At 29.0% G+C, this 13,758-nt stretch overlaps 1 protein-coding gene and 1 long non-coding RNA gene across 2 annotated transcripts; both read right to left on the reverse strand.

Moving 5' to 3' along the window:
• Positions 1 to 3,077: 3,077 nt before the first annotated feature.
• LOC103849024 (transcription repressor OFP1) lies at positions 3,078 to 7,752 on the reverse strand. The gene has a single exon (XM_033285706.1). The coding sequence runs from the start codon at positions 6,626 to 6,628 to the stop codon at positions 5,837 to 5,839; it is 792 nt and encodes a 263-aa protein (XP_033141597.1). The 5' UTR covers positions 6,629 to 7,752; the 3' UTR covers positions 3,078 to 5,836.
• A 929-nt stretch (positions 7,753 to 8,681) lies between these two features.
• On the reverse strand, positions 8,682 to 13,472 carry LOC117132171. The gene is made up of 2 exons (XR_004455695.1): positions 11,425 to 13,472; positions 8,682 to 11,134 (listed from the first exon to the last, which is right to left on the reverse strand). It is a non-coding gene; the product is annotated as an uncharacterized LOC117132171 (long non-coding RNA).
• Between the last annotated feature and the right edge of the window lie 286 nt (positions 13,473 to 13,758).

The following is a 13,758-nucleotide window of genomic DNA, read 5'->3' on the forward strand; positions in this document are numbered from 1 at the left end:
AACTTTTTATTCAAAGTAACTAAAATAAAAGACTGAAACATGCATAATTTAATGATTCAGTAACCTTAAAAATATCATCCAAAGCCAAAGTACACCGTTTACCAACAAACCCAGAGGAAATAAAGAGAACAATCGAACCATCATAGCTGACGGATAAGCCAAACAAACAGAGAAAAATAACTAGAACTTAGAATTGAGCGCCAAAAAACGACACCTTCAACAAACTATACACCGGAAACAGAAGGACAACCTCCAAGGATCCAACGAGATATGAAGTCTGGAACCAAGAGTAAGAAGAAACAATGGATGAACCATACCGTTGATCAGTAAATACAGAACTCACAGTTATATGTAATAAGAAATTGACAAAGAAAGAACTTTTGGCTAGTATAAAGAAAACATCAACAAATAACAACTAAAGTAAAAAAAAAAAAATAGAATCAAAACATCTGAAAATAAAGAACAAACAAAAGAAAAGAATTTGATACCAACAAAGAATTGTGATTCCATAAAAAAATTCACGAATAACGAAAGCGAACTTGAACATAAAGAAAATGAAAAAAGAAATTAAGGGTGTAATTAATAAAAAATTATTAACTGAGAGTAACTTAAAATAGATTAATTGGGAGTAAATATTATAAAATAGTAAAAATAGTAAAAAATGGAAATGAGTGTAACTCTTTTCTTCGACAAAACCAGGAGAAAGAAAAATAAAAAGGTTTTAACTTTTGATAAACAGTAACAAGAGGAAGAAAATATAAAATGATTAAAAATTTATACTTAACTGATAAAAATTTAGCTGAATGAGCGTAACTGTACTTCCAGCTGAATGTTTTTAGCTTCGTACGTGACATTCAATCACAACCTAAAAGAGAAAAAAAAGTTTGCCGGGAGTGTAATTATCTTTCATTCAAAAATTAATATAATCAAGTGGTATTGGCCTAGTAGTAATGGGCTCACAGATGTGAATACCGTCTTGAGTTCGATTCTCTTTGGCCACCCGGAATGCCTTAAGTGGTAAGAAACATGGATCTTGCAGACTTCGTAGCGATTAGTCCTTAGACCTCGAAAACCTTACTGTTATCAAAAAGAAAAAAAGTGGAAAAATATGAATATTATACGGCGGAGAGAACGTCACAAAATGCAGAAACTCCGGTGCTAATGTCGGATCGGAAAGCAAGTTCAGATAGATGGTCGTTGACCAAGTCTCCACTTGCGGCTCATCGACAAGTCTCACTCGTTGTCATTATTACATCGTCGCATTAGAGCTACTTCTTAAACTATGTGACCAACCTGTATAACTTTCCATTTGATTTGAGGAAAAGCTAACAGTGATACATCTAAGCAGATATAAGAGCAACTCCAATGGTGTTACCCACCATTAGAGTCCTTAAAATTATAATAATATTTTTTTGTTTTTTGAATAGTTAAGGATTTGAGTTTAAAATGTATATCCAATGGTGTTACTCAAAATGGAGTCATTAGGAATTTAAAATTATTAAGTTTGTAAAAAAAATTAATTTTAATTTTTTTATTCAATGATTAAAAGCAAACATACAATAATTATACATCTTCATCATTATCAAACTTGTTCCAAATATTTTCGATTAAATCATTTTTCAATGCTTCGTGTGTACGCCTATCTCGAACCTGATTCCGTAGACCAAGCATATTATCGAAATGTGAAGGCATGTTGTTAATATGCTCTACATGTGAACTTCTGCTCGACTCTCCTTCTTCAAATTCCGATGTATCACATTAAATAAAATTATATTAAAACAGAATGAATTCGTTGAGGTGTACTACTCTATTTTGTGTAATTATGAAAGGGAAATCGCATAAAAAAACTTTGACAGTGGCACGTACTGACACGTTAAACTTTGAAAATTTTTGACTATCATTTTAAACTTTCAAAGTGACATTTGTATCATAAAAAATCATCAACTTGACTTACTTGTTCATCAAGTAAAAAACTGACATGTACAACAGAAAATGTGATGATGTGTCAGTTTTTTTTGAAAAAAAATAATTATTTAATTAATAAAATGAATAAAAATTAAATAATAAATCAGAAAATTAAATAATAAATCAGAAAATTAAATAAAAATCAGAAAATTAAATAAAAATCAGAAAACTAAATAAAAATTAAATAAATTAAATAAAAATTCAAAAAAGTAAAATAAAATTCAGAAAATTAAATAAAATCTTAAAAATAAATTAGATTAAACTAAAATAGAGAAAGTTGAATAAATAAGATTAAATTAAAATACAGAGAATTAAATAAAAAATTTAAAAATTAAATATAGTTTCATAAAATTAAATAAAAATTCAGAAAATAAAGAAAAATCACAAAATAAAAAATAAAAAAATCATAACTTTTTTTTAAATTACAAGATTATTTAAAAAACAAACATATCATTGTTGACAATAAAAATTTCAAACATATCACTGCTAACAATGATTGTTTCTCACATAACCATTAAAAATGACATTTTTAACATATCTCTGAGATGATATCATTGTTGACATATCTCTAACGATAGTTTTCCACATTATTTTTAAAAAACCTTGATGGTACCTAATGTTTCAAAAAACCTTGACATATCTATCGTTTTAAATGATGGTTGTCAAAAACATTGTTATTGACATATCTAACATCATTTTTAACGATGATGTCAAAAACTATCATTTGAGATATGTCAAAAACGTTATTTTTAGTGGTCATGTGAGAAACCATCATCATGATCAGTAATATGTTTGAAATAGTTATCGTCAATGATGATAGGTTTTTTTAAGAAAAAATCTTGTAATTTAAAAAATATATATATTTTGAATTTCCTATATTTTTCTTTGAATTTTATGATTTTTCTACAATTTTTGTTTGATTTTCTAAATTTTCATTTATTTTTTTGTATTTTAATTTAATCTAATTTATTTTTAAAGTTTATTCAGTTTCTGTATATTAACTTAATCTATATATATTTTTTTAATTTTCTAAATTTTGTTTTAGTTTTCTTAAATTCTATTTTAATTTTTAAAATTTTATTTAGTTATCTGATCTTTTTATTATTTTTTTAATTTTTATTTAATTTATTTATTTTATTGATTAAATAATTATTTTTTTGGAAAATAAATCGACACATCATCACATTTACCTGTTGTACAGGTCAGTTTTTTACTTGATGAACAAATAAGCTAAGTTGATGATTTTTTATGATATATGTCAGCTTGAAAATTTAAAGTACTAATAAAAAAATTTCAAAGTTTAAAGTGTAAGTACGTGTCACTTTTAAGGTTTTTAATGAGATTTACCCAATTATGAAATGGTCCTACTTTAAAAAAATTCAAGAAAAAGGAAAGTCCTGCCTTGTGGATTATCTGCAACTTTATCTTAAAAGGAGCCAGCGAGTGATAACTGCCAACTGGTAAGTAACCAAAGAAAATAATATAAGAACGACTTTCGTCTATTATTTCAAATATATGATACGTCGCAGTTCTAACCAAAAATGCCCTCCTTCATTTTTAGTACAAAGGGATTATTACTTTAGTTGACCATTTGAGTATTTCCAATATTGGCGTGGATACTAATTATGAAGAGAAATATATTACCATCACCGAGAAACAAAAGTAATTAATTAAGTGGATGTTGATATGTTAGTGTAAAGTCAAATCATAAAATTAGTACTATATAATCGTAATCTTTTAAGAGCTGAAATTTGAAAATTCATAGTAGTAGGGTGTAACACGGAGATAGCACTGGTCAGTGGCCACCAGGGACGGTTTATTAGGGAGCGCGGCTGGTGCGACCGCCTCGGGCCTGCTCTAACTCTAGTAATATTAGGAGTCTTGATTCTAAAGATTCACATATTTTATTTAGATTTAGACAGCACAAAAACATGACATTTCTACCTTTCTAGTTAAAATATACAAACAAAAATACGTGCAGGTTCTCATACTTCAGTCAAAAAATTCTTAGTAACAAAACAAACTAGTTATATGGTCCTAAATTTTTTTTTGCCCAGGAGCCCTTGGTAATACTGAGCCGGCCCTGGTGGCCACCACCAGAAAACACACACACACATTATATTGTTAATTTAATGGTGTGCTGAATAACATCCAGAATAACATCCAGAAAGTCCAAGTTAAATGTGTGCAACTGCAATGGTGTGTTCTTCGATGTCATCGAAGATTTACTTTATATTATTAATTTAAAAGGAAAAAAAAGCGAGAAAGAAAGTTTTGGGGTAATTTATTATTTACAAAAATAATTGTAGTATATGCTCGCATGCCCGACAAAGCTTTAGAATCTTTTTTGTGTTCTCATACTTAAAAAGATAAGAATTTTGAGTACCTTTTAATCAGAGTCGTTGCTTTGAAATTCAGTGTAATATTCATTCCATTTTTATTTTATCTATACAAATTTATGCCAAAAAAGTCACAATTCATAGTAAACTAATTATTCTTGGTTCACAACCAAAAATATATATTTCAGAAAATAAAATAAACCAAAATGAATCTGATATTTTATAGTTTGATTATATTTTATATTATAATTAAATGTAATTAAATAAATTTCTATATTGATTTTTAATGATTTAATCTTTAAATTAGTATAAATACATTTTAAACATTCAAATTTAATAATTATTATTTGACTTATTGTCTTAATATTTTATAACAATTTTTGTTTTCATATGATTATATATTTGTAGGTTTTAACAAACTTAGATTCTGAAACTTATGTATTGAATTTTGTAAACATTATTCTAAAATACGTAAACATTATTGAATTTTATCAAATGATTTATTGATAATGTGTCATAGTTTTAATTAATTATAAAATATGTTTATGAGGTGGAAATCATGAAAAAACAGTATTAATTATTTTATATATATTTGTAGTAATAAAAATCACTAATGAACTTATTGTTTTGATTTTGTCTATTTGTTACTTATTTTTTATTTATTGTTGTCATTTGTCACCCATCACTGAAGTAAACAAAGGGACCAATTGAATATTTGTTTTCTTTGGCACTTACATGACTAAAAGCAAAATCGTTTTGTTTTCTTCTTCCTTGTCGTACTCTTGTGTGTATGCATGCATATAAAAGTATATAGAAAATAATACGTGGATGTTAGTGAAAACAATTAAATAAACACATAAATAAAATAAATATAAACGTGAAATTGAGAAATGCACACGCACGCACATATCCAAAGTTAGGTCTGAAAATACGGCAGATGCGGATTTAATGAATTGTCGGCATCGTAGGTCGAGTTTAGCTAAATTGCATACTAGTGATCTCTATCATATCTGTCTTTTAACTCTTAACTACATATCATATGAATAAGCGTAGGCTATATAGTATAGTTTTTGTTTTTGAACATTGGAATGTAAATTAAGATAATAAGTTCCGATTCATTGTAGAAATCTAGAAGACCTTCTGTATAGGTTCATGAGGGACGTCACGACAAAAAAAGGAGTTATGATTCATAATGGAAAAGTTGATTGTGTAGCGTAATTAATAACAATCTACATTGAATTGAACACAGAGTAACACTTTATGTAGGTGTGTCAACCATGTTTGTCCGTGCAGTAGTAAGTAAGATTCATAGGAAGAGGCACCAATTTGGATAGAAATACCCCTGTACTTGAGATTTCAAGGAATGGCACCACCTTTAGACAAGTACAAGACTATATACTCTAGCTATATATACATTAATAACCATGCATATGATAAAAATATATAGTTATATAGAACAAAATTATATAATAGACTATAGATTAAGGACTAATTATAATGGGTAAAGAAGATAAATAATATTTGGTCATTGTTTATAAAGATAGATGGGGTGAAAGATTAAGATCAAGCCAGATTTGCTTGAAGACATTGATGATAATGTGGTGATACTCGTCAGAATTGAGACAGAGATAGCAAGCTAGAAGCTCCTCTAGATCCTTGGACTCTCTTATCTTGTTCTCTGTGATCATCTCTTCCATCGACTCCTTAAAATCTCTCCTCGGGTCTACCGACGCCTTCACCACCGCCCTACTCCGCCGCGAACTCGCAGTCGCCGATGTGCCGGCTATCCGTGCGCCGCCGCTGCTCGCAGTTTTCCTCGTGGAGATCCTTGGCGAGCGCAGTCTAAGTCTCACACCCGCGGGAGAAGTACTCACAGCCGTTTTGCGCACGGTGGTGGTGGGTTTGGTGATGATCGGATGGAGATCGAGTTCCGGAGGGGGCGTAAGAGTTGCGGCTTTGGAGCTAACGCAGCTGCTGCAAGGGCTGTGCGAGGAGCTCTCCTCAGGGATGAGTAGTTGATCAGAGCGAAACTCGGGTGGTGAGAAAGACTCAGTGACTTGCTTCGGAGGAGCAGAGGAGACGGTCGTGGCGCGGTTGCGGACAGACTTTCTGGGCCTTGCATAGTAAGAAGACGAGCGACGAAGAGGAAGTCTAGGACTGCGTGCTGTGGTAGGAGTAGGAGTAGGAACTGGCTGGTGTTTCTTGATGGGAGAAAGAGACACCGTGCTGTTATGTTGCTTTTTCCTTGATTTCCCCATGTCTCTCAGTTTGTAAAACCATGCGTTAGGGACTAATTCCGATAGCTTAAACCGATAATTACCCATCTCTTTTTTCTTCTTATTCTGTAAAATAGTGGTTTTGAGATGTAAAAATGAGGGTCTCAGGAGGTGGAGATTATATAATAGGGTGGGAGAGTGAGTACGTGTGGGATCCACAAAACGTGCAAGTTATAAAAGGTATAGGTGAGAATGGGATTCTCTCTCTCCATTTTTTCTTGATTTTGTGTTAGATTATGTTCGCCTTTCATTTCCCTCGCCTCTTCTAATTACATTGACATTTGACACTGACACTTTTATTTTTATTAATAAATACTACTTGGATAAGACCTGCGCCATACGCAGGGTAAATTTATATGAAAATTATTTAAGAAATATTGTAGGGAAAAAAATTATAATATTGATCGAATTAATATATTTGGCTCTTACACAATTTTTTAAACTTTTTTGTTAATTATATGATTTGTTTACTAATGAGCTGATCTCATTATTAAAAATATTTTAGGTTAAAAAATTATTTATCGCATAAAAACCTAACGTTTAGGCCGAAGAATCTCATGCGTACTATTTGGTTACAATGAAACTATGTCAGCTCGGTTTTATATCATGATTTAGAAATTTAAAAGATAATTATGGTTATGAAAAGTTTACGTTCACGTGTCAATCCTATCTATCTTCGATAATTTTCTCCTTTTTGTGTCATTTTGGTTATTACTCGATATAAAAATTAATTTTTGAGTTTATTCTCATTTCTTTCTTTTATTTTGGACTGAGATTTAGAAAATGTTTAAGATTCAAAATTATTAAAAAGATACATATTTAGGTTAAGATATGCGCCTTGTACAGAATAAATACTTATTTTATATTTTTCTGCATATTATGAAATAATAAAATAATAATTATATATTAAATAACTAAGAAATCAGTTACTATTATGTAATAAATTGGCTTGCACATGTAAATCAAATGATCGCTCTTGTTTATTCGCAATCATTTTAGAATAAATAAATCAAAACAATCAATCTTATCTATCGTATATGATAAATAAATTAAATTTAAACGATATGAAGTATATATATATATATTAACATAAACACCTAATAAAATAAAATTATTTATTTATATGATTTTATTATCACTGTATCTTATTATAGAAAATAATTTAAACATTGATCACAAAAGTTTATGTGAGACTTTTAACAGTTTTAGTAATTTATACTCGTTTTGAAAAATTTAAAATACAACATATAGAAAAAAAATCTAAAATTTTAATATATGATTAATGTAATTGTGTAATTTATTTTAATAGTAAAGAATTAAACAAAAATGATAGAAATCATACATATTATTAGCAAATCTTCATTATTTAAAATCATTAATTACTATATATATCATAATCACATTAGGTAATTCCGTATGTTTTATTTAAGGAAATAATATATAATAAATAACAACCTTTCTTTAGTTAATATCATATGATATCATATAGTTGGTATTAAATATTTTTAGTGAAATCTAAAAATCAAATTGGACCAACATGTTTTTCAATTTTAATGTGAGACTGACATGTAGGACTAATTAATTATCTAATTGATTGACACATAAGCAATTGGTCTTTTTTAATTATTACAAAATTGAAGTTACATCTTTTCAAATGTTCTTCAATTAATATATAGGAGATACTAGTTGTTTTTAAAGACGTCCTACTAGTAGCAGTAAATGTGGCAATTGTAATAATCTTTTGTTTTGAATGTGCATCACGATCTTATATCGAAATGTCCAAAAAAAAGTGGTGGTTAATAGTATTTCTTTTGTGTTTACAGTTTCCTAAAACGAGCGCGATGTTCATGTAAATAAATGTTACCAAGAGTATGTATGACCTTGTAGCGTGGTGGACCCTCTTGTCGAAACAAACAGAAATATTCAATCTACGGACTTGGTTCGGTCCAGACATTATCACGAAAGAGCCTTTGTTATATATACCACGCACGCACGACTGAAAGTTGTTAACATTTTGCAAATGACGGACACTAAACCCTCTGTCCGACATATTTCATTGAATGGGTATAAAATTCACGTCTACATTTCTTTGTTTTTCTTGTCTTCCTTTCTGACATGTTTTAAACGATAGCTGTACAAATTAGTACTCGAAAGACAGCCTTCCTTTTGTATTCTTGTTTGAATTTATTGGTGTACAGTTTCGAAAAATCTAATGTTCATAAATTCGAGAAGGCCCCCAAAAAATTGAGGGACCATAATAGATATAAGTTGAGTATATAAGTTCACAGATAGATAATTGTGTGCTTTGAACGATCCAACACATAAAACTCAAAAAAGAGAGAGAGAGTAGAATTGTCCCTAAAAAATAAAAGAAAGATTGTTAGCCATTTGCCAATCATTATCATTTATCACCTTTGTTTTTGAAACATGCTCTGTGTTTGTGCATGGAATTGCTCTGTCCTCTGCGTTGAAGTTTTGTGCCAATTCTTTTGTCTATTACCAACAACTATTCCACATTCATAAATGTTTCCAGCGAAATTATAAAACAAAAAATGTAAATCATAGTAAGTTAGTGACAATTAAAATTTATACGTTACATAAAAACACTCCGTCAAGACTCAAGCTCTTTGTTTCTGTTTTTTGAAACTTAGCTGAGATTTTTAATCAATACAATTTGATTCTTTCTGTTTCTCCCCGATTTATATGGATTTTCTCAATGCTTGAAATATAGAATAATCTAAATCATACACTGGGCTGAATCGTTATTATGATGCATATTATTATATCTGGAAATAGACAAAAGGAAAAAAACTGAAGAATGCAAGTAGACATATAGTCATATATACAAGACATTGAAATAAAATTGGGCTTTATTATAATATTAATAGCTGCTCCACAAGGCCTAATATACAAGAACAATGTTACGTGGGTTATTTTAGGTATGGATAAGCTGCACTTTTGGGGCTTTACATTGGGATACACATAATTTTGTAATACAATCAAAATAATTCTCCAAATTCTGTTACTCTTTTCCATACATATCCCCACATAGTTCTCTTCATTAATCATGAAATTTTTGATGGAGCAGCTTAATGTCTTCAATATGCTGATAGCTAGTTTGTGCCAAAGAGACAAATTTGAAAAGGAAAAATTTAATTCTATTCTAATAGGCTTTTGCAAAACTCTGCATTATTATTAGGTTTATATGAACACACAACAATATAACAGCACCATTATCGCTCTCGATACTGCAAAGGTATCTTAAAAGTTATAATAACAATATAGTGTATAATTAAAATTGAAAAATAAAATTCAAACTGCTAAAAGAATTCTACCCATTGAAAAAATATATTTGGCAAAGGAAATTTTAGTGGGTTTCTAATAGAGTCTTATATGAGAGATTGCTTCTCATTTTGTCTCTCCACTCTATCAATATTTTTATTTTATTTTTAAAGTTGAGATATTTTTAAGATCCCACCGTTGAGAACACTCTAATAGTAACATTATCAGTTGAAACTCTAAATTGGATATCTACACCAAATGAAACTAATAATTTATTGACTTAGTTATCTAAATAAATTAAAAATGCTTGAAAAAGGTAAATTCATTTCCAAGCAGACATTTGTACATAGAGGGTCTAAAGAGTATCCGAAGGGAAGTTTCATATATGTAAAAAGCTATCGAAGTCTAATAGTGAGAAATTTTAAACTCAAATCCCCCTAGTTTTTTTTTTTTGCTAAAATGTAAATATCATATAATGAAAAGAAAATTTTATAAGAAATATCTTAAGTTTAAGTCATTTTGGCAAAAAGAAATGAAAAAAAACAAGATGTATCTTCATAGAGATTTCAACCTACAAGAAACCTTATCTTAGCCACATCAACATGAGTGCGTAAAAATGCTTACTACATCTCTTAGCTGAAATAATGTTCCTCAATTGTTTATCAAAGGCATAAAAGATAGATCCTGGTGAGATCGAAGTATGATTATGCATTAGGTTATTTCTTTGTTTCCAAAGATAGAAGACAGTAGTTTGAGAAGCCAGCTTCCGGAGGAGAGTTAGTTTCTTGGACGGTGAAGATCGGATCCATGACAAAACCAAGTGTCATTTGTGGTTCTACTTTGACAAAGATTTTCCTTGTTGTTCTTCTTTAATTCAAGTTATGTCATTTTCTTTTACCAAAAAAAGTTATATCATTTTCGTTCCTCATTCATGGGTTGTTGTTATATAGCTTTAACTTGGACTATATTTTATTATAGCAATATAGTACATTACAATTCAGACACCCATAACCATATGTGGGACTTACTTACCTTAAAAAAGTTATAATTGACTTCCGCTTATTTGTTATTAATAACAAGCAAGTTCACGATCAATCAATTAGTGTCTGCGTAGTGCGTAAGCCATGCCCTATGTTTTGTATATTAATGATGACTATAAACTAGTATATTGAAAATAAAATAAAAACATATCTCATTAGTTAATATGTACATCACCTCTTAATTATTCGCAAGGAAGAAGACGTATTTTCTCCCGACTTATGCTGACTCGCCCTACATACTCAACATATTTTTTTGAAGTCCCTAAAAATGTCAGTTAATTTGTAAAGAACCAGAATATTCAATAAATATCAACGTCAGGGAGTCTGACAAAACCTATAGTATAATACTAAATTTTCACTTTGAATGTGGACGCGAAATCAATTTACTTGGCACACATTAAAAGCCACACTAAATGAAAAAAATAGTTATCACAACAAATGTGTTTGGAAATACGTAAAGGAGAAAGCGAAAATAAGGGAATTAACGAATGGTCTGGAGAATGTGAAGAAAAATAAACCAACCATGTTCTCGTGCTTATGGGATACTTTAATTTTGCCGTCTATCCCTCTCTTATGGACCTTCAATGTGGTCCGTCGCCTTAAATTGCTAAACATCGTTCATCTTTTTAAGATGATTTGATTTGATCCGTTGACAGAAAATGATTTTAGAGAAGACGGCCGAAGGCGAGCCAAAGCCCACATATTTTTCTCGTTCATCTTATAATTAAGCGATGATGACTTTAAGTTTACGGATGAAGGATTTTAGAAAATTTAAATATATACAAATCTTGCATTAATGTTGACTTTAAATAACTGATTTCATCAAATTTGCTTTCAACTTTATTTAATATAGGTTGTGTCCTTATCTGCATATAAATTTGAACCAATTTTCTCGCATTATTTAACCGAAATTAGCTATTGCCTGACGTTACCTTAGTTCTTTTATTTTTTCTTCAATTGAATTGATATATGATCTCCAACAGGAGTTCTGACGTTACCCTAGTACTCATTCTCCAAATGCGGCATCCGTATCATACTCATTAATAAATCTGTTGACAAAAAAAAATTAATCAAAAAGAGAAGAGTATTAGAATAAAACTAATCAGATTGTAAGAATTATGTATTAAAAAAAATTCACTAATCATACGACAGCCATTTATTTATCTTTGAAACTTCATTTTTTCTTTCATTGCATTTTACATTAAAATTTTTTTATCATATAACCAAAAAAACTAAATTTCACTAACTAACTATATCATCATTTTTTCCTTCTTTTCTTTTTCTATCTCTCTCTATCCGTTACTACAAATCTAATATTTTTTCAATATGGTCATTTATCAAATTAACCAGATACATTATATGAAGTTCTTGTATTCTTTTTTTTTTAACATTAGCATTATTCTTTCTTTCTCATGTTAAATCTTTGTTTTGATTGGTTCAATGTTTTCTAAAAAGATGTATATGCGTTTAGATTTTATTTTTTTGGAGAAATATAACAATCTTTTATATTACTTGTTTGAGACCAAAACTGATATGATAGATATTTTTGGTTTCCACTGTACAAAATACAACGTAACTTCCATCTTCTTTAAAGAGAAGCCTCGAGAAGTAGTTGATGATGTTGAATTGGTATTTTATACATTTAATTATGACGTTATGTTCAATCCGATAAATACACACATATATGGTTAACTTTTGTTGTAAACATGGGTTACAATGTTGGTCACAGAATCTTTATTTTTTATTTTTTTTCTAAATTGGTCATAGAATCTTACACGGGATCATACATAAGAAGCGAAATAATTTGCTCTTTATTCGGTCGGTAGATGCATCACCTTGGAACAGAAGCGGCCTTTCGAACCAACCAAGTAAAAGGGGCACTTTCATTCTTCCATATTTCATATAAATAGAACTTGTTTTATTGTTTATTTTACATGCCTTTCTTCTTCTTCTTCCTATGTTCTTCTGTCTGAAAGAAGCTTCATTGAAATAGCACTAAAAACAAATATCAAACGGGAATTCGGCCAAAAAAAACCTTAACTTTGCACGAATTACCAAAAGAAACATAAACTTTTGGGCTGGCCAAAAAAACACCAAACTTTCATTGACTTTAAAATTAATTAACAATGTTTTCGCTGACTTGCCAATTTAGCACGCCGTCAACAAATTTAACAGAAATATTTGACGTCGTTTATTGTTGGCGTTAAGTGAAACGACGTCGTTTTCAAATGAGATGAAACGACGTCGTTTTACATGTTTTGAAATTAAAAATATGAACACCCCTGGATTCGAACCCAGGTTGGTTGGTCAAATGGCAAGGTATTTTACAACTGGGCTACAGGCACTTTCGATGTACTTACTAACATGTTTACTTTTATTTGGTACATATTAAATATAAAAAATTCTCTAAAAACTTAATAAGATCTTTAAATTCCAAAAAAAATTAAAAAATAAAGAAGATTTTTTATAAAATTAATTTTGAAATTAAAATTGAAAGTAAATTTTATTTTTCTTTTTAAAAAATAAAAACTCTTCCAAAATTTTCTAAAAAATTAAAACGATGTTTAAATTCCAAAAAAAAATAAAAAAATAAAGAATTTTTTTATAAAATTAATTTTGAAATTAAAATTGAAAATAAAATTTTATTTTTCTTTTAAAAAAAATAAATTTTATTTTTCTTAAAAAAAGAAAAAAATCTTCCAAAATTTTCATAAAATTAATTTTGAATTAAAAATAAAATATTTTTTTCTTTAAAAAATCAAATAATTTCCAAAATTTTCATTTAAAAAAAAATCCAATTTTTTTAAAAATTATAATAAAATGCAAAAAATTTAAGTTACAATTATCAACTTTTTA

The sequence above is a fragment of the Brassica rapa genome, chromosome A02, assembly GCF_000309985.2.
Source record: "Brassica rapa cultivar Chiifu-401-42 chromosome A02, CAAS_Brap_v3.01, whole genome shotgun sequence".
NCBI classification, from domain to species: Eukaryota; Viridiplantae; Streptophyta; class Magnoliopsida; order Brassicales; family Brassicaceae; genus Brassica; species Brassica rapa.